General features: G+C 40.0%; 1 protein-coding gene across 4 annotated transcripts in view; it reads left to right on the top strand.

The window, feature by feature from the left end:
* RALB (RAS like proto-oncogene B) overlaps nucleotides 1-23428 on the top strand; it is a 52055-nt gene extending 28627 nt beyond the window's left edge. For 3 of the 4 annotated variants that reach the window (XM_027590901.2, XM_027590900.2, XM_027590902.1), the window contains 4 exons: nucleotides 3416-3581; nucleotides 11812-12020; nucleotides 15775-15952; nucleotides 21877-23428. In XM_027590901.2, coding sequence (XP_027446702.1) covers nucleotides 3468-3581; nucleotides 11812-12020; nucleotides 15775-15952; nucleotides 21877-21996 — 621 coding nt within the window. In that variant the 5' untranslated portion in view covers nucleotides 3416-3467 and the 3' untranslated portion in view covers nucleotides 21997-23428. The remainder of the gene's footprint in view (nucleotides 1-3415; nucleotides 3582-11811; nucleotides 12021-15774; nucleotides 15953-21876) is intronic. The other variant, XM_027590903.1, reaches the window with a different exon arrangement.
* The last annotated feature ends 1261 nt before the right edge of the window (nucleotides 23429-24689 follow it).

The following is a 24689-nucleotide window of genomic DNA, read 5'->3' as shown; positions in this document are numbered from 1 at the left end:
CATAGGGAAGTAAGTAAGCTGAGGTCCCATGGAAGGGGGGCAGAATGAGCAGAGATCCGATTCTACTCACAGCAGCCCAAGGCTGCTCACATAACTGATCTCATGCTGAAGATGGCCCTTAAATCATCAAGGAAAGATTTAATTATGTTCAGTCTGCTCTGAGAAGACAGATGGATATAATACGTGAGAGATAACATGCCAAACTTCACAAATATGATCTCAAATAGGTTTTAAATATAGGAATATATAGATTAGAATACTGGCAGGAAATCTGTTAATAGTGAATATCTCTGGGTGGCAGAATCATAAGTGATTTTTTTCTCTTTTAAAAATAGTTTAGATATTTCCTAAATTTTCTTTATTTTTTTAAAAAAGATTTTATTTTTAAGTAATCTCTGTACCTAACATGGGGCTTGAACTCATAGCCCCGAGATCAAGAGTCGCATTGTCCACTGACTGAGCCAGCCAGAAGCTCCTATTTCCTAAATTTTCTATTGAACATTGAAAGGGTTCAGAGTATGCTATCCCAAAATATGCCACTTTGACATAGGATTATTTTGAGCTGAAGGCAGTTGAAAAGTAACAGACCAAAATAAAATTCTGTGCCTCCCCATCTCTACCAGGAAGGGCAGGGCTATTCTGAATCACTTGAGAGCTCTAAACTTACCAGCCTAGAGAAGGCACTGGGGGAACCTGCATAACACACCGTACTCACCAGCTCTTAGCGTCCATCAGTTTCCCCTATATAGTGTTTGCCTTCCCATGATTTGTTGCCCCTATAAGTGCAAAGTCCTTTGTTTTTTTGGTCTTGTCACTTCTCTACAAAATTTATTATTTTGTTAAGATGCTATGTAAGCCGAAGTTCTAATTGCCCCTTTGAGTTACTCATCACTGAGTTGTGTGTGTATGTGAGATGCACAGGAATAAGCTCCTGTTTGTTTCTCTGTTAATCTGTTTTTTGTCAGTTAAATCTGCAGGGCCCCAGGCAATGAGCCAAAGATAGATAGAGAAAAAAATGATAGGTTTTTTTTTTCCCCCCTATCTATCTATCTATTTTTAAGATTTTATTTATTTATTTGACAGAGAGACACAGCGAGAGAGGGAACACAAGCAGGGGGAGCAGGAGAGGGAGAAGCCGACTTCCCACTGAGCAGAGAGCCCGATGCGGGGCTTGATTCCAGGACCCTGGGATCGTGACCTGAGCCGAAGGCATATGCTTAATGACTGAGCCACCCAGGCACCCTTCCCTTTTCTAAAGTTTTATAACTTTTTGTTTTAAATACTTAAAAAAAATATTTTAGACATTCAGAGGGGTTTTTGTTCAACTCCTGGTCTTTTGATAATGTCATTTTTCTGACATTTTGATTTTGACTTTTTTTAAAATGCTCAAATTATACTTTTTATAGTAGTTGTCTTAAAAGTCCTACTTGTTATGGATGTGGACTCCTGTGTATGGTGATTTTCTTAGGTGTGTCATAGGTTGGAATTGTGGGCTCCTATCTGTGGGTTTTAGCTATGACTATCCTGCTCTGTTTTACTGCATGTTGTCTTCCCAGAGAGGTTTTGTTTATCACTCTGCCTTGTGCTCCAGCATCATGACCAGCCTGGGACTGCTTTTTATGTTAATTTCTTGGCTTTGGAGAAATGCTGTGGTCACAGATTTTCTGGGTACACTTCCATGCAGCTGGGGCTCAGTCAAACAAAATTCCTTGTCGTCCCCTGTTGGTCAACAAATGTTTTTCTCGTCCATTCTTTACCTGTAGGTGTGTTCCCCCAAGGGCCTTGGCTTCTCAGTTCTCAACTGAGAAGAGGTCTCAGTTCTAACTCCCACTTGGTCTGGGCAGCTGAACTCCCAGCCCTGTGTTTGTTAAATCCGAAGTTACCAAGAACAGCAGCTATTCAGGACTCCAGGAATAGCAGCTCTTACTGCCCTGATTGTTTTTGCCCTACCATGGGGATTTCTTACTTTCTTTTGAGCTCAGCTGTGCATGTAAGAGAACTTTTCAACCTTGGATGTCCACTATAATCACCTGGAAAGCTTTTAGAAGTCCCCATGCCCAGGCTGCATGCCAGGCCAATTCCATCAGAGGCTCTGGGGCGGCACCCATGCATCAGGATGTTTTTAAAGCTCCCCAGGTGATTTCCATTGTGCAGCCAAGGATGGAAACCACTGATCTAAAGCAATGCTGTTTTATTTTGCCTGGATGATTTATGTGTGTGCTGTGTATATTAATTTATTGTTCTAGTGGTGATGTTTTCAAGTTACCTCGTCAGCAGTAATGGAAATAGGAGCCTGTCATATTGTAATTAGAAAAAAAAATGAAAATTTTAAAAAGTTAGAATTTGCTAGGAAGGAAACCAGCCTTTATTTAGTTTCTACTGGGTGCTAGGTACTGTGCTTAGGTCGTTCACATATGTTGTCTCATTTAATCCTCAGGAGAATCTTGCAAGGTAGGGGGTGGTTGGTTTTTGCAGATAAAAAACTGACTTGGAGAAATCAAATAGTTCTAAGTTTCACAGCTCACAAATGGCAGACCCAGGCTCATGACCCATGAGATGCCCCACCCCACGCCCTTTTCCTTACCCTGTGGTATATTTGAAATGGGCTTTTCCATACACATTAGTTAAAATAAAAATTGGCACTGGGGTTAAAATAAGTTCCAGGTATTTGTTAAATTTACTTATTTGGAAAATTTCGTCTTCCCATTAATTCCAGGGACTCTTGCCTCTTTATCTCACATCTGATGTTAAACTGATTTTGACTAATCATTTGTTATTATAGGAAATTTTAACTCACTTTAGTTCACCACTTTAAATACACTTGGAGAAGATAGTTTAGTTCTCCTTCTTTTAACTCTGTCATGTGCCATAAAGGGGTACTTATTATAAAAACTGCATTTACTCATCCCCTTCCCGAGCACCTCCATGGCCTGTGTGGGGGGCTGTGTGAGTGTGTGTGCCGGGAGGTAGAGGTACAAGGGGAGGTGAGGAGTAGAATAAAGAGGTGGGGGCTGAGGTCCCTGAGTGCTGGTGTTCTCTGGGGTACCGGATGACTTGGAGTAGGGGTGGGAAGTGGGACTCGGAGCTCTGTGGTCACTCCGCCTCAGTGAAGCACTTTTGAGGATACATTGATTTCTAGTGGCAGGTTGTCTTTCCCCACCCACCCAGCAATACAGGCGTTGGGTGTGCATACCCATTTTTTCCCTCTTTCTGTCCTGCTTTCTCTCTGGCTCTGCTGTGGTACATGACATGTGGGGTTGTTGGAGGGGTTGTTTTATCTCTGCGTGGAACCTCAAAGATTTATTTCTCTGTTGGAATTTCTGGGTTAGGCTTTTCTGGTGCATGTGGATTTCATTTGATTTTTAGTTGGGTAGAGATCAAAATGCTTCTAAGTCTTTGTCTTGTTCATTGGCAGCTCTTCAACTAGGTCTTCTGTTCGTGTGTTGCAACTGCAGAAAACCAGCAGGATGGCTGCAAACAAGAGTAAGAGCCAGAGCTCCTTGGCCCTTCACAAGGTGATCATGGTTGGCAGTGGAGGGGTTGGCAAGTCGGCGCTGACGCTTCAGTTCATGTATGATGAGGTAAGACACGCCAGGCACAGACGGCTTTTGTCATCGAGTCTGCTGTAATAATGTCTCTTCTCCAGCTGTGTCCATGTGCTCATTGCCTCACACACATGGAGGATCATGGGGCAAATTTGTGTTAACAAGGTTTCTGAATAGCTTTCTGGGGGGGGTCTAACCAGCATAAGACCTGGGTGGCTGATTTTTGGTAAGTAATTTCAACCGTGGCAGGGATGTGAGGGGGTCCCTGCTTCCTTGATTTCCATCGTGCTTTGAACTTTCTTTTTGACACAAGCAAGGGAGGAGGCTGTTTCTAAAGAACAGGTCAGATACTTAGCTTTGTAACAGTCAATTTGGGGAGATATTGAAAGGGAGAGCTAAGCTGTCATAGGACAGTCTTTCCTCAAGTGATAGACATCTGGTTCTCTCTAGTTCTCCCGTGCAGCAAAGGGAAGCTCACACCATCCTTGCCTCAAATTGATATCACTTAATGTGGTTAGTAGAGCTGGTGCCGAGTCCAGGGTGACAACACAGTTTTGATTTCCATGGCAACAAACGTCCCTGCTTGATGGCCGTCGGCTGGTACTACAGGCAGAGCGTTCCGACCAGAGCTTGCATTCTGTTTACACGGGTGTGTGCTTTACAAAATTTGCGAAAGCAAGAGACCTATAACCACAGTTGGTTAAGATTGTTATCTGTTTTCCCTAGACTTGCCCTCTGTCCAACTTCCTCTAATGTTGGATGGTATTGGAGTGGTGATGGCCATTTTTGGGATCCAGCTGAGGGAAGTGAAATTAGGGATACGGTTAGCTGGGAATTAGTGGAATATATTTATGTGGTTTGGAGTCACTTTGGCGTGTGGTTGTTACCAGCCGTCCCACTGTCGGCACGGCTTCCGGGAATGTGCCCATCGCCTACTCCGCTGACTCAGCTGGCACTGTGACATGGGGTACAGGGCCGGGAGTGTATCCTGCTGTGCATGTTGTCCTGTGGTACCTGGCTCTGAAAATGTGTGAGCTGCAGAGGAGAAACAAGGGTCGAGACATATGGAGCTAGAAATAGGGTCTGGAAAGTTCTTCCAGATCTTACAGCTTCTTACAGGGAAGTTCAATAGAGGTTTCCTAGATTTGACAATAGTCTTATAGCTTTTATGACTAGTAATGTCAAGTCATTGTGAAGCTGAAAAAAACCCTTCTAAACTTCCAAGAAAAGAGAAATTGGGACTGATTATGCTAGAGGACAAGACTAAAGTGTTTTTTATTCGCTATAGGAAGTATTACAGAATCATTGGCATGAATGGGAGATAATCAGAGTATATGGCAAACAAACAAACCAGTAGGAAGGTATGCTAAAGGGATTCCAGCAGTTAATTAATAAAAATATGTTATTTTGTTAGATTTTGTGATATAAATGGTATTTGTATTGTCTTTCTTTCTTCTTTCTTTCTTTCTTTTTTTGCTTTCTTGCTTTCTTGCTTTCTTTTTTTCTTCCTTTCTTTCTTTTTCTTTCTTGATTTCATTTATTTGACAGAGAGAGAGAGCACAAGCAGGGGGAGTGGCAGGCAGAGGGAGAGGGAGAAGCAGACTTCCCGCTGAGCAGGGAGCCTGACACGGGGCTCGATCCCAGACCCTGAGATCATGACCTCAGCAGAAGGCAGATGCTTAACTGATGGAGCCACCCAGGCGCCCCTTGTATTGGTTTTCTATTGCCATGTAACAAATTCTTACAAATTTAGCAGCCTGAAACAAAACACGTTTGTTATCTACAGTTTCCAGGGATCTGGCATGGCTTAGCTGGGTGCTCTGTTCGGGGTCCCACAAGGCTGCAGCAGTGTCGGCTCTGGCTGTGAGCTCAGCTGTGGCTCGGGTCCTCTTCCAAGCTCTGGGTGCTGGCAGTTTCTTGCAGATGTGGGATGGAGGCCCATAGGTCCTTGCTACCAGGCCCTTTCCATAGGTAGGTCATATGATGGCAGCTGCTTCTTCAGGGCCAGTAGGAATGTCTCTCTGGTTAGCTGAGACAGATTCTTACATAAGGAAATGCAGTCATGGGGTGATATTCTGTTGGTTAGCAGCCAGTCACAGATTCCTCTGTATTTGAGGGGAGAGCATCATACTAGGGCATGACTCACTGAGGGTCTTCTGAGGGTGTATTTGCCATGGTAGTTGTCCATTTAAAAAAATTTATAATGCATTATAAATTTTCTCACTCTAGATAGTCACTTTTGTATCCAATATTAAATGTGTAATTTTATATTCTTTCCTTAAAAAGGATGAATAAGCTTCAGACCAAAACCTTGATTTCCTCTTGGGTCATTCCCTCCCTGTATCTTACAAAGAAAAACCTTTGTCTTTGATGTTTGCTTCTCTTTATCATGTTCTAGGGGCCAAAGTGGGGAAATCTAGTGGAACCTGCTTGATTTACTCAAAACATTTTTTGCATAAAAGAGGAGAGGCAAGTCTTGAAGATGGCTTTGGAAGTCTTGATTTTGTTTAATAACATGTTTTGCTTACTAAAAATTCCTTATTTTTCTTCTATGGAGTCTGGGAAGAAGAGAGGGTGAGGAGCAGAGTTAAGATGGAGACAGGATTAGAGGAGTAGCTTGTTAATCGAGATGAAGGAGGGGATTTTTGTCCCTCCAGGGAATCATTGACAATGTCTAGAGATATTTTTCGGTGTCCCAACTAGAGGACAGGTGCTACTACCACCTCGTGGGTAGAGGCCAGGGATGGTGCTAAGCATACTGCAGCACACAGGAGAGATCCCATGACAGAGAATTATCCAGTGCAGACGGTCTTGTCAAAGGCAGGGCTGCTGACGCTGTCCGAGACGAGGTGGAGAGTCTAACTGGGATTTGCATTTTTATTATGTATGTTTGTGTGTGTGTGTATGGTAAGAGGGAGGGGGAAAGATGCATGCAGAAGAATTTGTCCCTTTTTCCCAGTATCTTCAGAGAAACCAGGGAAAGCTGGGCTTGATCTTAGTCTATTTTTTCATGTGCTAACATATTTGAGGACTGGGGCGCAGCAGTTGTTGAAGAAATGGTAACATAAAATCAGACCAAGGAAAGCATAGAGATGAACTGATGTATATTTGGAAAAGTCTTTAATTGATTTTCTAAAAACAGTGCTGGCTAATAGAACCTTCTGCCTTGGTGAAAATGTTCTGTGTCTATACTGTCCACACGTGTGGCTGCTGAGCTCCATGACACGTGGCTAGTGGCTACTGTATTGGACAGTAGAGCTCCAGAATCATAATTTTGGAGCTTGAAGAAACCTTAGCAGTGATTCCCAAATTTAGATGATCGCACAATCTCCTGGCAGACCTTTGTAAAAAACACCTTCCGGATGATGTTTCTAGAGTTGAAGATGGGAATCTTTCTTTTTATGAAGCTCTCCTTGCGCTTCCGACATATGGCCAAGTGTGGTGACTCCTGCCTGAGACATCAGCTAGTCAAGCCTGATTTCACAGAGGAGGAAACTGAGTCTGAGCCAGTGCTTTACCCCAAGTTAAAAAAAATTAGCCTAGGGGCACCTGGGTGGCTCAGTCGGTTAAGCATCTGCCTTCGGCTCAGGTCATGATCCCGGGCTCCTGGGATTGAGCCCCACATCAGACCCCCTGCTTGGCGGGAAGCCTGCTTCTCCCTCTCCCCCTGCTCATGTTTCCTCTCTCTCTGTCAAATAAATAAAATCTTAAAAAAAAATTAGCTTATATGGCGAAATTGCTATGAAACTTGGATTATGTGAGGAGCAGTGGTCCCAGAAGTGTTTATTTTTGCCTAAGTCCTGACTTTGAGAAAAATTGGAGGGAGGTCTTAACCATTTTATCTTTGGCCTCATACTCTTTAGACTGTTAGCAGCTGGCTCAGTGGCTGGCTAAGGCAGCGTAAACATGCTCCGCAAGAAGGGGTCTCCGTGAAGTTCGTCTTAGTTTTGTGTGTCTTGGGCATCTGAAACTGAATCACACACATCCCTGCAAGGTCAGGAGCCTGGATCGTCTTAACAGATACCAAGACTTTAGGGATTTCCTGTTTCTAGTGGAAAAAAGGAAACATCAAGATAGTAATCTTCGTTTTAATAATCTGCACACTTTTCACTGACACAGAGGTATGCAGTCATATCAGGATATTCTGACTTCCGGTGTCCAGGGAGTCCCTGGAACTCCTGCTGGTTTTAACCTTGAAAGCTCAGAAATGAGCAATTGAGATGCTTTATGGTGTTATTCAGAGATTTGCACTGGGTGTGCAAATCTGGGTGGTGGGGGTTTTTGGGGTCATGAATTTGTCTCTTTGGAAAGGAGTTAAAAGGACACTGTGTGAAGCATAGGTCAGTTTTCACATATTGTATATTTTAAGATAACTATTAGTACAAATGTAAGAACCTAACATTAAAAATTTTTTCCTTTTTTGTTTTGAAATTGAAAATCATTGGAAGAACCAGTAGCTTTTAATCGGCAGCATGAGGCTCTTTTTTTTTTTTTTTTTTTACTTTATTTTAAAGAGGGAGAGGGTGTGTGGGAGTGGGGAGAGGGGTGGGCTTGGGGGGGGAGAGAGAGAGAGAGAGAGAAGCAGACTCCCTGCTGAGGGCAGAACCCCACACAGACCTCCATCACAACCCTGAGATCATGACCTGAGCCAAAATCAAGAGTTGGATGCTTAACTGACTGAGCCACCCAGGCACCCCAGCATGAAGCTCTTTTTAAGGGTATTCTCCAAATACCGTTAAGTTCAAATTGATAATCTCAGTTCAATTTCTAGATTTAAAAAAATTTAAATTACAGATTATTAAGATATAATTCACATACCATGATATTCATCCTTTTCAAGTGTGAATGCAGAAGTCGATTCAATGACTTTTTAATATATTCACACAGACATGCACCCATCACCATTATATAATTTTAGAACAATTTTCTCAAAAAAAAAAAAAAAAAAAGAAAACACCCTACATATTAGTAGTCTTTCTTTCTCCATTACTGCCTCCCTTGCTTCCACTCCTGGTCCTTGATAACCACTTTCTGTTCTTATGGATTTGCCCATCTAGACATTTTATATAAATTGAATCATATAATATATGGTCTTTATATCTGGCTTCTTTAACTTAGCATAATGTCTTGAAAGCTTACCATGTTGTAACTTGTATCAGTACTGTGTTCCTTTTTTTTTTTTTTTAAAGATTTTTATTTATTTGAGAGAGAGAGAGTGAGCATGGGGGGGGGCACGACAGGACAGGGAGAGGGAGAAGCAGACTCCCCACTGAGCAGGGAGCCCAATGTGGAGCTCGATCCCAGGACCCTGAGATCATGATCTGAGTCGAAGGCAGACGCTTAACCGATTTAGTCACCCAGGCACCCCTTCCTTTTTTTTTTTTTTTTTTTTTTTTAGGATTCTTGTTTATTAGAGAGCACATGCACACGCATGCACTCGAGTGGGGGGAGGGGTAGAGGGAGAGGGAGAGAGAGAATCTTAAGCAGGCTCCACACCCAGCGCGGAGCCCAGTGTGAAGCTCCATCTCATGATGCTGAGATCATCACCTGAGCTGAAATCAAGGGTTGGACACTTAAACTGACGGAACCACCCAGGTGCCCCAGTACTTTGTTCCTTTTTATTGTGGAATAATACTCGATTATCTGGATATGCTAGGTTTTGTTTATCCATTCATCAATTGATGGACATTTGGATTGTTTCTACTTCTTTGGCTATTTTGAATAATGTCACTATGATCGTTTGTGTATAAATTTTTGTGTTAGACCTATGTCTTAAATTCTCTTGTGTAAATATATTGAGGCACGAAACTTGCTGGTCTTATGGTAACTCTACATATAACTTTTTGGGAACTGCAAAACTGTTTTCCATAGCATCTGCACCATTTTATAATCCTATAAGCAATGTATGAAGGTTTCAGTTGCTCCCTATCCTCGCTGACACTTGTCATTGTCTCTTTTTGATTATACATCCTAGTAGGTATGAAGTGGTATCTCATTGTGGTTCGGATTTGCATTTCCTCGATGACTAAAGATGTTTGGCCTTGTTTGATATGCTTATTGGCCATTTGTGTATCTTCTTTGGAGAAATGTTTATTCAGGTCCTTTGTGTATTTTTAAATTGGGTTATTTGTCTTTTTATTGTTGAGTTTTAAGAGTGTTTTATGTATTTGGAATACAAGTCCCTTATTAGATACATGATTTATAAATATTTTCTCTCATTTTATGGGTTATCTTTTCACTTTCTTGATGGTATCCTTTGAATCATGAAAGTTTTAAATTTTGATGAAGCTTAGTTGTGCTTTTGATGTCTTATCTAAGAACAAATTGCCAAATCCAAGGTCATAAAGATTTACACCTTTGTTTTCTTCTTAGAGTTTATGGGTTTTAGCTCTTACTTTTCAGTCTTGATCCATTTTGAGTTAATTTTTGTATGTGATGTGAAATATGGGTCTAACTTCATTCTTTTGCATGTGGATATCCGCCTAAACTAGCACTAATTCATTTTTTTAGCACTAATTCAACTTTAATAGTACATTGCTGTCATTAATTTAGTTTTTTTCTAAATACCTATACTTCTGACATCATGAAGATAATTACTTATTTGATGTCTACCACAATATAAAGAAAATAGCTTTGAAATATTAATACCATTATTACTCAATAATACAGCACTGAGGGAACTTTAGGATTTTTTTGAAATTCTTTTGTCCTTCATCTCTTTTAGTGGGACACATACTATCAAAATTATTCTGTGCTAAAGTCTCTTGAATTAATTCTTTCTCTGTGTGGCTGTATTACCAATTTAATATTCATTTAGATTCATTTGCTTCAGTTTTTCTGTTTCACAGCTTTTATATTTGTTTTGTTTTATTTGTCCTTTCAGGGTATCTTTTTGGCAAATACCTACCTACATACATACATATGCATATACATACCTTTTAAGATATATATATGTATACATATATATATCTTACACACACACACATATACAAACAACCACTATACACACACACATTTCTTATTCTTTATTCTCCCTTTATTCTCATATACTTTACTTGTGCAAAAGGTAGACTGTTATAATCTGGAGCTCTTTGTGTATCTGTACATAGTTCTCTTTGTCATTTTTTATAGCTGCGTAGTATTCCATCCGCAGGCACCTTTTGCTGGCCGTTTGGGTGGTTATTAATCCTTTGCTGTCACACACAGTGCCACAGGGATCACCTTGTATGTTGCTGTAGATTAGATTCCTAGAAGCAGGGTGGCTGGGACCCAGGATGAATGCTTCTCTAGTGCTCTTAGATCTTGCCGTATTCATCCCTGTAAAGACTGCACCATTCTCCTCCCACCAGCCATGTACAAAGGGCCTTTTCCCCAGAGTGTGTTATCCGACGGTGGGGTTTTGCCAGTCTGGTAGGTGAAAAATGCTATCTCCATGTAGTTAACAACTTCCATTCTCTATATTAAGTGCGGATGAACATCTTTTCGTATGTTTAACATCATATGTATTTATTTTTCTGTGAATTGTTTATGTCTGTTGCCACTTTTTCCCCATTGGATTGTTGATCTTTTTTCCTCCCTGTTTCTAGGAACTATTTAAATATAGCTCTTTGTGATGTGGGTTCAAATACTTTCCCCTGTTTGTCATTTGTCTTTTTTTATAGTGTGTTGTGCCATACGGAAGTTTTTAAAATTTTTTATGTAGTCTAATTTATCAATTTTTTCTTACATGGCTTCTGGATTTTGAGTCATAGTTAAAAAGGCCTTCCCTACTTCAAGGTAATAAAAGGATTTCACCCATGTTTTCTTCTGGTGCTTGATGGGTTTATTTTTATATTTCATTATGTGTATATTTAATCCTCTGAGTCTGTCTTGCTAATTACTTTTCAGATGAGTTTTATACTTCTGTTGATTATGTATAAGAGCTTATGTTTCTCACCCTTGCCCATGTTTGTATTATAATTTTATACTGAGAATAATATTGCCAGTGTTCTTTCTGCCCTGTACTTGGACTCCTCAGCCACAAAATGGGAATTTCTGCTCTTGTTTAAAAACAAAATAAAAAGTGGTAGAGCTGAGAACAATAAAGAACAGAAGTGTTATATGAGGAGTTATTTTTATTTCATAGTGCTTTGTACACAGCGTGATCATGCTAGGCACTCAGTAAATACTCAGGCAAAGCGCCCATATATTGAAATGTATTTTTTGGTGCAGATTTTCTTTCCCTTAAAACTTTGTTCATTACTGATAATGCTGTTTATTCCCTCAGTTTGTAGAAGACTATGAACCTACCAAAGCTGACAGTTACAGAAAGAAAGTGGTTCTTGATGGAGAAGAAGTCCAGATAGATATTCTGGACACGGCTGGACAAGAAGATTATGCAGCCATTCGAGACAACTACTTCCGCAGTGGGGAAGGTTTCCTCCTCGTGTTCTCAATCACAGAACACGAATCATTTACAGCAACTGCCGAATTCAGGTATGTTTCAAGAGAAATAGTCTCTGGACTCCGGGAGGCTTTTTGCCTTTCTTTCTCATGGGTTTGGCTTGGCAGGACTTTGGGGCTGAGCACAGTAGTAGAGGGTTGAGCTTGTTATTAGGAAGAATTCTACTAAAGAATTTTCTGTGGCTTTTTGAATCTTGGCACATTATTATAGTCCACCATTTGTTATAGTCTCTTTGGGTTTCTCTGTTTCTATAATTCCTGAATATAAATTATCTGAAGAATCTGCTGTCCCTAGAGAGGACGAAGCCATTCCGTATTCTCAAGAACCTGTAATTTTGTTTTTGTATAAATCCTGAGGGACAGTGATTGATGAGTTCACTATTTTTATCTTTTTTTTTTTAAAGATTTTATTTATGTATTTGAGAGAGAAAGCAAGTAAGACAGAGCGAGCGAGCTAACAAGAGCATGAGCAGGGGGAGAGGGAGAGAGAGAATCTCAAGCAGACTCCCCGCTGAGCACAGGCCAAGGTGGGGCTTGATCTCAGGGCCCTGAGACCATGATCTGAGCTGAAATCAAGAGTCAGACGCTTAACCGACTGAGCCACCCACGTGCCCCAACTATTTTTAACTTTTTTACAATTTTGCCAGAAAAGTAATAATTTTGATCTATTTTGAGGTGGATGAAACATTGTCAGGAGAGTGAAAGATGTGGGTCTGAGTGACCCATTTGCTGCCACTGTAAGGACTGTTTAGCCCAGATGAGTGGAAACAGCCCAGCTTTAGAATCTGACAGATCTGGGTTTGAACCCTTGCCCTGCCCCTTAGCAGTTTGACCCTGGGCAAATTTACTCAGCACTGGAGATTCTGTTTCTCTATCTGAAAATGCACTTGTTAGTTGATGAAATGAAATGAAATGATGCTTTAGGCTGTAAATTCTTCAGGCCAGACGCCATGGCCACCTGCACCGTATGATGTCCCCAGGCTTTCTCACAGGGTGTGTGGGTGGTGCTCGCCTAGTGAGTAAAATATTAGCTGCTATAACTCATTTTAAACACAGTAGTTAAAGATACCTGAAGTTCATTTTGTTATAAAGGAATAGTGAGCTGTTAGGCATCATCCTTAGAGGGTTCTAATGGGACGGGCGTCTTTCTCTTTGCCCCATATGCTTTTTGTTTCTCTTACACGATTGTATTTTTTTTTCATCTACTCTCCTTATAAACATATCTGCCCCGATGACTTTTGATTTTAAGAATCAGATCTAGAGTCTAACAAGGAACTAAAAAGGGGGAAAAAAAACAGTATTTTTTTTCATTCTTTAGCAAATTATGGTCAGAAATCGAGGGATCAACCAAAAATAGAAATTGAAGAAACTAAATATCTCTCCGAGATTTGGGAGGAGGCATCAGTGAGCCCGGGAGCCCTCAAGGGGTGATCCCAGCTAAACCAGCAGAGTGGGTGGAAGGTAAACAAAGTAGTGCTCTGTTGCTGTGCTGCATAGTGTTAAGTCTTCAAAGGTAGAACATCTAAACTCTGGCACTGTAGTGTGGGTGTTGTGATCAGTTAAATGACCAGGACTCTTATGAGCGGTCCTATTAGTTTTCAGACTTTCCCAACACACCTAGAAGTTTTCTCTATGTGGGAATAGCCCCGGTATTCATAATTGTGTTTGCAGCTACATAATCCTGTTTTTATCTGTCCTTGAGGATAAAACAGGACAGATGCACACACTTCCTCACTTTCCTGCATGTCCTGAGCCTTTTTATGCCCTGTCACCCCATGACTCACCGAGAAAGGAAATGGTGAGCAGTGGAAGAGTCCTGTCCAGAGAACAGATGTCCTGTCTCCCCACGCCACCACACACACAGAGATAACATTCGTGCGTTTCCAGAGAGTTGGAGCAGGGTCTCATCTCATCTTGGGAGATGGGTTTCGGGCATTATGTGAGAACAGGAATCTTTAGAGAAAAAAAGGACAGATGACTGCCTAAAAGAAAAAGAAAGGGCAAGTGAGTTCTGACTTGGACTCTGGACATTCAGATAAAAGTCACAGGGCTGTCCAGGTTTCTTATAGCATTGGAAACAGAAGAATGGAGGTAGACTATCTGAGCCTTTGTGGTTAAACTCACGTTATGCCTCTTAGCCGTTTTCAAACATAGCATTGCTGTATTTATGGGAAGGTCGCAACATAAAATGTTAATATGCTCTATCTTCCTTAAAACTTTCCCTGGACAATATTCAGTAAGCTAGAAAAATAGGTTTGTAATAAGAGACCAGACTTGGTACTCCCAATTTTGATTTAATATATTTATTAATGAGGTAATTTTACAAACCTCTGCATGACTAATGAGCCAGAGAGCTTTCAGTTTTTCTTGTTCCATAGTTGTGTTGATCATATAACTTCTAAATGTAGTATGTTCTTTGACCTCTGTCAGTTAAGCAGCTGCCTTCGGCTCAGGTCATGATCCCAGAGTCCTGGGATCGAGCCCCACATCAGGCTCCTTGCTCAGTGGGGAGCCTGCTTCTTCCTCTGCCTGCTGCTCCCCCTGCTTGTGCTCTCGCTCGCTCGCTGTCTAGCAAATAAATAAATAAAATCTTAAAAAAAAAAAAAGTGTAGCCTATAGCAAAGCTACTTAAAAGCAATTTTTAAGCATCTACTTTTCTTCTTTTTTGTTTTTCTTAAAATATTTGCTATCTGATACTTAAATTGACTCTAATGGAAAAATTTTAAAATATTTTTATTATTATGAAATGTTGTCCTATATCATATAAAAATCAATGCAGATCCCCACAAAATGCACTTTTGAAGGTGTCTCTTTTTGGAATATTTTAGAATGTAGAAGTAGAAATGTCTTTACTGGACCAAAATAATGGAAGTGGAGTATTTAATTTTTGTAATACTTGGTGTTTGATTAATAATTTTAGGTAGCTGATAGTTTTTAGTAGAGGTGAAATTTAATGTGGATTATTTCCTTCCTTCCTTTTTTTTTTTTTACTTTGTAGTAGAAAATTTTTTTACTTTGTAGTAGAAAAATAATATGCAATGAAACATGATTACTCCTTAACATAACTGACCCCATTCTGTTGGCTGTAACATTTACTGTATCTAAATGCAAACTGTGGGGGAGTAAGTACATACACAGATAAATTGAAACAGAAGTTTCACAGAGCTACACTTTATGTAATACTCGACATTCCTTCTGATGTTTCTGTTCTATTCTAATACTCTGTTTCACTGAGGACAATAATTACTGGTTGTGACTCATTAAACTGCTCACATGATCTAATGGACCACCGGCTTTGTTATGAGAAACACTGATTTCATAGCTGTTATTCTCACAAAGAAATCATACCATTTTTGCAGGGGAATTATTAAGCATTTTGTGTATGAAGGTACGTCTCTTAACTTGTTTTTATCCCAGAGGCTCCCAAGTTGTTCTTTTTGTTAAAAATTTTTGGTGCCCAAGCATAAATTGGGGACCCTGTTGAAATGCAGAATCCTGGGCTCCTATTTAGACATCACTTCCGTGGGACTCCTGTTGGGCCCAGAAATCTGTGTGATGAGCACCCCACATCTTTCTGATACAGGCACCTGAGAACCAGGCTTTGAAAACACTTTGTCTTGTTTATGACAGGATCTAGGGAGTGTGTCCTTGGAACATGGCCTGAGTGTAACAAGTTTTTCTGCCCTAGGACAGCCTTTCATTTTAGAAACATCGGTGAATTTGAGTTCTTACTCTAGCTTTCTGAGCTGTGTTGTTTGGTTTTGTTTGTTTTGATGCTATGCTTTAGGGAACAGATCCTCCGTGTTAAGGCTGAAGAAGATAAAATTCCATTGCTTGTCGTGGGAAACAAGTCCGACCTAGAGGAGCGGAGGCAGGTGCCCATTGAAGAGGCTAGGAGTAAAGCAGAAGAGTGGGGTGTGCAGTACGTGGAGACATCGGCTAAAACTCGGGCCAACGTGGACAAGGTAGGTGTGTGCTCTGCGCGTGTTTCTTAGAAACAGCAGAAAATGTACACATCTTGTCTGTTTGGTTTTGAGGGAACCGTTTATGGAAAGTACGGGAGGACTGATTTTTCCAGATGTCTCAGCCAGTGTAGTGAGGAGCTCTGGGAGGGTTTGACCCTGGAGTTAAAGCAACCCAGAGTCCTCTCACTTTGTCACGAGCCTTTGTTGGGTATGCTTAATGTTGGCATGGCCCTTGGAAGTATGGCAAGATGAGGCGCTGGCTTTGTGCAGACCGTGTGGGTAGGATGGACGTAAGTAGCTTCCCCGTGCTGTCATCTGCCATGGCCTCTTGTTTTTCAGGGGGAAGTTCTTCAGCAGGCTCTCAGGAGGGACCCCAAAGACACATGGCGTATCTTGATTTTGTTGTCATTGATTGGTTAGATTTATTCTTTTCACCTTGCTGGCCACTGGCAGAACCAAGGTGTTCTGTCTTTATATAACTTAGCCTCTCAATAGTATTTGTTCTCAAGAATCAACTCTCCAGGATCTCTCTTCTCTTCTCTTCCCCAACCCCTGTGTACTTTCTCATTCAGATCTCTGAAGCCAGCAGAAGGGTGACCTTGACAATGATGAACGTTGACAATTTTTGAAAATCCACCTACCAGTGATTGCTATTGTTAGGTTTTTGGGTTTGTTTTTCATTTTTAAGAATTAAGGTTCAGAGTGGTTGCCACACAGTTCAAGTAGACAGCCTTAGAGATGTGGCTTTTCCTTCTACCTTCACCTTGTTTGTTAGCTCTTAGTTCATGATCATGTAACATCCAAACTCATTTCACCTTGACAGCCCGGCAGTGGCGATATCTGCTTTGTATTATGTGACAACGGCATCTGAATTCCCCAAAGTGCTTCATATGTTGCTCTTTCTTAGGGGGAAATAATTCTCCTTCTTACCTGAAGAGGGACAGGTTTGTAATCAAGCTGACTTTAACTTGAAGTGATGCTAGAAGAACATTGGTATTTAGAATGTTGGTATTAGAAGGGACTCACTTTATTTAAAAAAAAATCTATTCAAGTATAATTGACATACAATGTTATATTCATTTCAGGTGTACAACAAATTGATTTAACAATTCTATATATTACTCAGTGCTTACTATGATAAGTGTGGTCACCATCTGTCACCATATAGTGTTATGACAATAGTATTGACTATGTTCCCTATGCTGTACTTTTCATTACTGTGACTTATTTATTTCATAACTGACAGTTTGTACCTCTTAATCCCCATCACCTAATTCACCCATCCTCCCACCCTCCTCCCCTTCGGCAACCACCAGTTTGTTCTCTGTATTTAAGAGTCTGTTTTTGTTTGTTTCTTTTGTTTTTTAGATTCCACATATAAGTGAAATCATATGGTATTTGTCTTTTTCTGTCTGTTTCACTTAGCACAATATCCTCTAGGTCCATCCATGTTGCTACAAATGGCAAGATCCCATTCTTTTCTCGTGGCTGGGTAATATTCCATTGTGTGTGTGTGTGTGTGTGTGTGTGTGTGTGTGTGTGTGTGTGTGTGTGTGTGTGTGTGTACACCACGTCTTCCTTATCCATTCATCTGTAGATGGACACCTGTGTTGCTTCCATAATTTGGCTATTGTAAATCATGCTGCTATAAACATTGGGTGCACATATCTTTTTGAATTAGTGGTTTCATTTTCTTTGGATAAATACCCAGTAGTTACTGGATCATGCAGTAGTTCTATTTTTAATTTTTTAAGGGACCTCCATACTGTTTTTCACAGTGGCTACACCATTTTACATTTCCACCCGCGGTGCACAAGCATTCCCTTTTCTCCACATCCTCACCAACACTTATTTTCTTGTCCTTTTGTTACCAGCCTGACAGGTGTGAGAGGTGATCTCTCATTGTGGTTTTGATCTGCATTTTCTTGAGGCTGAGTGATGTGTCTTTTCATGTGCCTGTTGGTTGTCTATACGTCTTCTTTGGAAAAATGTTTGTTTGGGTCCTTTGTGGATTTTTAATGAGATTATTTAGTTTTTAGGTGTTGAGTTGTAGAAGTTCTTTATCTATTTTGGACATTAACCCCTTATTGAATATGTGATTTACAAATATCTAATCCCATTCAGTGGTTGTCTTTCTCTTTTGTTGATGGTTTCCTTCCCTGTGCAAAAGCTTTTTCTTTTGGTATAGTCCCAATAGTTTATTTTTGCTTTTGTTTCCCTTGCCTGAGGAGACAGATTGATAAATATGTTGCTAAGGCTGATGTCCAAGAAATTACTGCCTATGTTTTCCTTTTTTTCCCCCTCAAGTTTTTGTTTAAATTCCAGTATAGCTAACATACCAGTGTACTACTAGTTTCAGGTGTACTGTATAGTGACTGAGCACTTCCATACAACACCTGGTGCTCGTGCCTATGTTCTTTCTTTTATGAGTTTTATGGTTTCAGGTCTCAAATTTAGGTCTTTAGTCTATTTCAAGTTTATTTTTGTGTATGGTATAAGAAAGTGGTCCAGTTTCATTCTTTTGCATGTGGCTGTCCAGTTTTCCCAACACCATTTATTGAAAAGACTGTTTTTTCACTGTTATATATTCTTGCCTCCTTTGTCTTAGGTTAATTGACCATATAACCATGGGTTCATTTCTGTGCCCTCTATCCTGTTCCATTGATCTATGTGTCTGTTTTTGAGCCAGGACCATACTGTTTGAATTACTAAAGCTTTGGAAGTATATCTTGAAATCTGGGATTGTGATACCTCCAGCTTTATTCTTCTTTCTCAAGATTGATTTGGCTATTCAAAGTCTTTTGTGGTTCCATACAAATTTTATGATTATTTGTTCTAGTTCTGTGAAAAATACTATTGGTATTTTGATAGGGATTGTATTGAATCTATAGATTGCTTTGGGAAGTATGGACATCTTAATAATATTAGTTCTTCTAGTCTGTGAGCATGAAATACCGCTCTCTTTGTGTCATCTTCAATTTCTTTTATCAATGTCTTATAGTTTTCAGAGTATAGGTCTTTTACCTCCTTGGTAAAATTTATTCTCAGGTATTTTATTCTTTTTGGTATAATTGTAAATGGGTTTGTTTTCTTTTTTTTTTAAGATTTTATTTATTCATTTGAGACACACAGAGAGAGAGAGAGAGAGAGAGAGAAGCAGGCTCCCCGCCGAGCCAGGAGCCCGATGCGGGGCTCAATCCCAGGACCCTGGGATCATGACCTGAGCCAAAGGCAGACGCTTAACCATCTGAGCCACCCAGGCGCCCCGGGATTGTTTTCTTAATTCTTCTTTCTGCTACTTCAATTTTGGTGTATAGAAACACAACAGATTTCTGTGTATGAATTTTGTATCCTATAACTTTACTGAATTTATCCACTCTAGTAGGGTTTCTTTTTTGGGGGGGGGTATCTTTAGGATTTTCTATATATAGTATCATGTCCTCTGCAAATAGTGACAGTTTTACTTCTTAAATTTGTATGCCTTTTATTTCTTTTTCTTGTCTGATCGCTGTGGCTAGGATTTCCAGTACTATTTTGAATAAAAGTGGTAAGAGTGGACATTCTTGTTCCTGATCAAAAAACTGAAAAGCTCTCAGTTTTTCACCATTGAGTATGATGTTAGCTGTGGGTTTTTCAGATAGGGCCTTTATTATGTTGAGGTATGTTCCCTCCAAATCCACTTTGTTGGGAGTTTTTATCATGAACAGATGTATTTTGTCACATGCTTTTTCTGGGTCTTTTGAGATGATCATGTGGTTTTTTCCTTCCTCTTTTTTATGTGGGATGTATCACAGTGATTGATTTGCAAATATTGAACCACTCTTACATCTCTGGAATAAATCCCACTTGATCGTGGTGAATGATCCTTTAATGTATTGTTGAATTCAGTTTGCTGATACTTTTGTTGAGGATTTTTGCACCTATGTTTTTCAGAGATATTGGTATGTAGTTTTCTTTTTAAGATTTATTTATTAGTTTGAGAGAGAGAGTGAGCATGGGGAGAGGGGCAGAGGGAGAGAGAGAGAGAGCATCTCAAGCTCCCCACTGAGCACAGAGCCCGATGGAGCCTGATGCCATGGAGCCAGATGTGGGCTTGATGTCACAACCCTGAGATGATGACTTGAGCCTAAATCAAGAGTCGGACGCTTAACTGACTGAGCCATCCAGGTGCTCCTGTAGTTTTTTTTTGTGGTGTCTTTGGTTTTGGTATTAGGGTAATGCTGGCCTCATAGAATGAATTTGGAAGTTTTCCTTCCTTTTCTTCTTTTTGGGGGAATAGTTTGAGAAGAATAAGTATTAACTCTTCTTTAATGTTTGGTGCAATTCACCTGTGAAGCCATCTGGTCCTTGACTTTGTTGGGAGCTTTTTGATTACCAGTTCAATTTTGTTACTAGTAATCAGTCTGTTCAAATTTTCTTTTTCTTCCTGATTCTGTTTTGGAATATTGTATGTTTCTAGGAACTTATTCATTTCTTCCAGGTTGTCTAATTTGTTGGCATATCGTTTTTTTCATATTCTAATTCTTTGTATTCTCTGGTGTCAGTCGTTATTTCTCCTCAAAAAGTGTTCACTTTAGAAGCACTTTGGCAGCATCTACAATATAAATCTGTCTGTGATGTGAAGTATGTTCACTTGTTAGCTATTTTTCATTCATATTATTTCTCAGCTCTTATGTTGATTCCTGTGCTATTCCAGATCTCTTTCAATCAAATTGTTTCCTAGATGTAGGAGCACACAGGAAATCCAGACATGTATTTTATTAAAAAAAAAAAAATCAAGAAGGCTTTCTTGGCATGGAACCATGGATATGTAGTTTTTTGACAGTATGATAGTGGCTGGGGCTGTTGCAGGGCACCTTGTGTCTCCCCTTCCTCCACTGGACCAGCTTGACCTGCCAAACAGGACCCAGCAGAAACTTATGACTGGCAGCATTGTATTCACTTGTAAACAATTTACACGAAAGGACGGGAGGTTGTTGATAAGATCAGCCCATGAACAACTTCGTCATCATTTTAAATTGGACACATTCCATTCCCCTCCTGCCTTTGCTGTTAGAACAAAAAGAAAAAGCTATAACATCTGAAGCTGTTCACTGCTGCTCCTGTAGGTGGGGTGCTTAGGTCACTTGGGGGGGGGGGGGTAGGTTTTTTTCTGTGCCCAGAGCTGGTGGTAGTTGCACAGGGAGTCCTCCACTCAGAAAGCTTGGTCTTACTTTTCTCCAAGAAGATATGTCTATGAAAATAGAAGGAGCTTGTAGTTTTGTGTGAACATCCAAAAATTAAAGCCTACACTCAGTCTCACGTCATTCCTTCTGAGAAATCTGAAATGTTTCTTTGTAGGAGGCATATTTTGTCTGCATGGGTATCATCGGCACTTTGGCACAATTGTTGGTAGCAGAGGGCAAAACCCAAACTATTGTGGCAAATGATAATTTGTATCTGAATAACACACTGGCATTCAAAGGACAAGCCTTATATCAGTTCTTGATAAAGTTCCTTTTCAGCAAACATCACGAGGAACGAACAGTGGCTATTCCTGAGAATGAGGGCAGGGGCATGGGCGTGGGAGGGTGTGGGACAGCACATCTCTCCTCCCCATTTCCCCATCTCCCCACCCCACCGTGTTCCAAGTCTGCTAGTTCTGCTGGGGAAGCTGTCGGGCATAATGACGTTCCTACCTTTTTAAGGATTACATAGTAGTATCTGAGAAAGTACCCAAGTAGCAGGCACTCCTATTCTTAACCTTGCCTGGTGGTTGGCAATGCTAGAAAGTCTGACGCAAATTTTGGCACAGGGTTGATAAAAAATAAGTTTGCTTTATGCTTTAAAATGTAACTACATAGCCTGCTTAGTGGAATTGCTTCATGAAATCATTAAATGGCTTTTTCCTCTCTATTCTTTACACTCCTTCCTCCCCGCCCCAGGTGTTCTTTGACCTAATGAGAGAAATCAGAGCCAAAAAGATGTCTGAGAACAAAGACAAGAACGGCAAGAAAAGCAGCAAGAACAAGAAAAGTTTTAAAGAAAGATGTTGCTTACTGTGAAAACCAAGATAGCGGATGAAGTAAATCGCCGCTAAGGACATAGGGCGGGCTCATTAAGAGAAGAGTAGAGTCGACTCCTTGGTGTCTTCCCTGCTCTCCCCAACCTCGTTCACGCATACTTCTTTAAATGGGGAAAATGTTTGTGAATCAGTGGCTGGCAGAAGAAATAAGCCCTGGTCCATGCATTGGAACGGCTACTTTGTCAGGAAGTTTTGGAGTTTCCTTCCTCCCCTTCTCCCTCCCAAAAGTTTAATCACATAAGTAGTGTATAGGTGAGAAATAAGTGTTAGTTAAAAAGAAATGTACTGTCATAGCATCTTATTTCCCCTCCTAGTTTTATAACATCACTGTCTTCCATTTTGAAATAAAAATGTCTTATTTTATTAGGTTTTGGGGAGGGGGTAGGATAAGACTCTCCCTCTTATCAGCTTAACAGAGGTACTCAAAAAAGTCCGTTAAGCCCTAATAAAAATTCTGTTTCTTGGCAATACCCTGTGGATCTGAAGCACAGCAAAAAAATAAAAATAAATATGAATTGGGCCGAATAGGTCAGTAACAAGCTCGTAAACCCTTCACAAATATGAAAAATGAAAGTTGAATTCTTCATATTTAAATATTAGCCAATTATAGCCTGTGTTGGTTATTTCTTTCCTGTAGCATCCTGATTTTTGTGTAGAAGCTTCTTTTAGCAGATTAAGTGAAGACTCAAGAGTAGTATACTTTATAAATGACACACTTTTCTAATCAGATTAAGAATATAACTTTGGATATATCCTCTCCTAATTGCCAGACATGGTTAAGTCCTTCCTCCTCTGCTGGTAACCAGTATCTGTCCTTCTGGTCAACCTCTCTGCCTGTAGAAGTTAAGAGAGCCTCTTCTTTTAATTCTTTTCAGTATAATGAGTTCTGAAGAATGTGATGAGTTGAAATTGTATTCTCAAATCATGAAGCCAGAGCCTGTGCCAAACATTCTGCTACCTCTCATAGAATTGCTCTGTAATTTTAAATTTAAAATTAGGAGAAGCGGGAAAGGATAAGATAAGCCATTGCCCTTTTACCTCTGAGAATTGGCTGCTACTTCTAATATAATTTTCTTCTGAGACAGTCATAAAGTTGGTTAGAAAAAGGCTTTTATTGATGAGATATTAAGCTTTCTTTGATCAATATTCTCAATTTAGCAACCAGAAAATTTTTCCTCAGGAAAGGAGTACTGTGATTTAAACCCAGTATTCAGCACATTTTCCCCCAATCTTCGGAAGTGACATTTCACGTATAGGTGCCAAAAGTGAATGGGGGTGGGGAGAGTGGGAACCTTTCAAATGTATAGTTACTACAGAAATTGTGGAAATTATGATCTGGCTGGAAAGCAATCTTGTATCACCTCCTAAAGAATCATGGTCTTTTTTAATAAAAAAAAATCAGACAAATACAATTTTTCAAGGTTTCAGCCTTTTTATTTTCCTCTCTTGTCGTACATGTAAAATGCAAGTATTAGAGAAACTGACAGTGACTTACTCATTATTGATCTTGTTACATGTTCTGTGATATCAGATGAATTTTATTTCAATTCTTTGAACTGGGCTCTGGGAGATAAAATTTAAGTATAAACAGTAATTTTAACTTCACCATCTTTCCTTTGGGAGAGAGGACTACTCTTTCTTCGTAAAGTTTAAAATCTTGAAGTTAATCACACTCTCGAAGTTTTTGAAACAACCTTTTTCTTCTCATTACAGTTTGATATCGATTGTGGTCAGTAGGTAGATTTAGAAGATGTACAAATATATAAAGATAGTATGAATTGTTTCATGTGCTGGAAATTATTCTTGTCATGCACTATTAGTGTATTTCTAAAATATATTTAACTGGATAGCAATCAGAAATGCATCTTCCTAACAAAAGAATTTACACATATGAGGTTGTTTTACATAGAAAAATAAGGACACAATGTTATTTATAGATTTGAAACGCGGTTACTTGCTAAATGATCATCTGTGTCCAAGAGCCTACCATTGTTTTCCTAGAGTGTTCATTCTAGAAATATTTGAGCACCTATTTGGTGTCCGGCTCGGTTCTAGGTGCTGGAATGTGATATTGAACAAGGTAGGCAAGAACTTTGTTCTCCTGGAGCTTATGCTCCAGTGATGTAGGAGACAAATAAATGAAAATAATCAGGGTAAGTGTTTCGATGAAAATAAAACTGGGTAATACGATAGGAAGCGTTTCTGGGCAGTAGAGCTGATTTTGATTGCGTGGTCAGACACAAGCTTCTCGGGGGAGTGACATTTAAGCTGAGAGTGCATGCCCTGAAGGAGCAGCCATATGCCCAGCTGCTTGGGTGGGTGCGGGGAGCTTCCCAGGCTGGGGAACAGCCGGTGCAAAGGCCCGACGGTGTTGAGGAAAAGACCCCAAAGATCATATGGCTGGAGTAGAATGAGGGAGGAGCCGAGCAGTAGAAAAAGATGTTGCAGTTATGGTTTCATAACCTGACGTAGGGGAAAAATACCTAGACGTATAATTTGCTACAAGTATCCTGTTTCATCAAATCCAAGACACCATTTATTGTAAGATGTCACCATAATTTATATACCACTAAGAAAAAACCTGCCAATTAAGTGAACCCATCCTGACTCCAGTGACATAAAAGTGTGGGAAAAACTGTGCATGTTTTAGATGAGGTGAATTACAGTATATAA

This window comes from Zalophus californianus, chromosome 3, assembly GCF_009762305.2.
Source record: "Zalophus californianus isolate mZalCal1 chromosome 3, mZalCal1.pri.v2, whole genome shotgun sequence".
Classification (NCBI taxonomy): Eukaryota; Metazoa; Chordata; class Mammalia; order Carnivora; family Otariidae; genus Zalophus; species Zalophus californianus.
The sequence above is the reverse complement of the archived record's forward strand: the minus strand, read 5'-3'. Positions and strand labels throughout refer to the sequence as shown.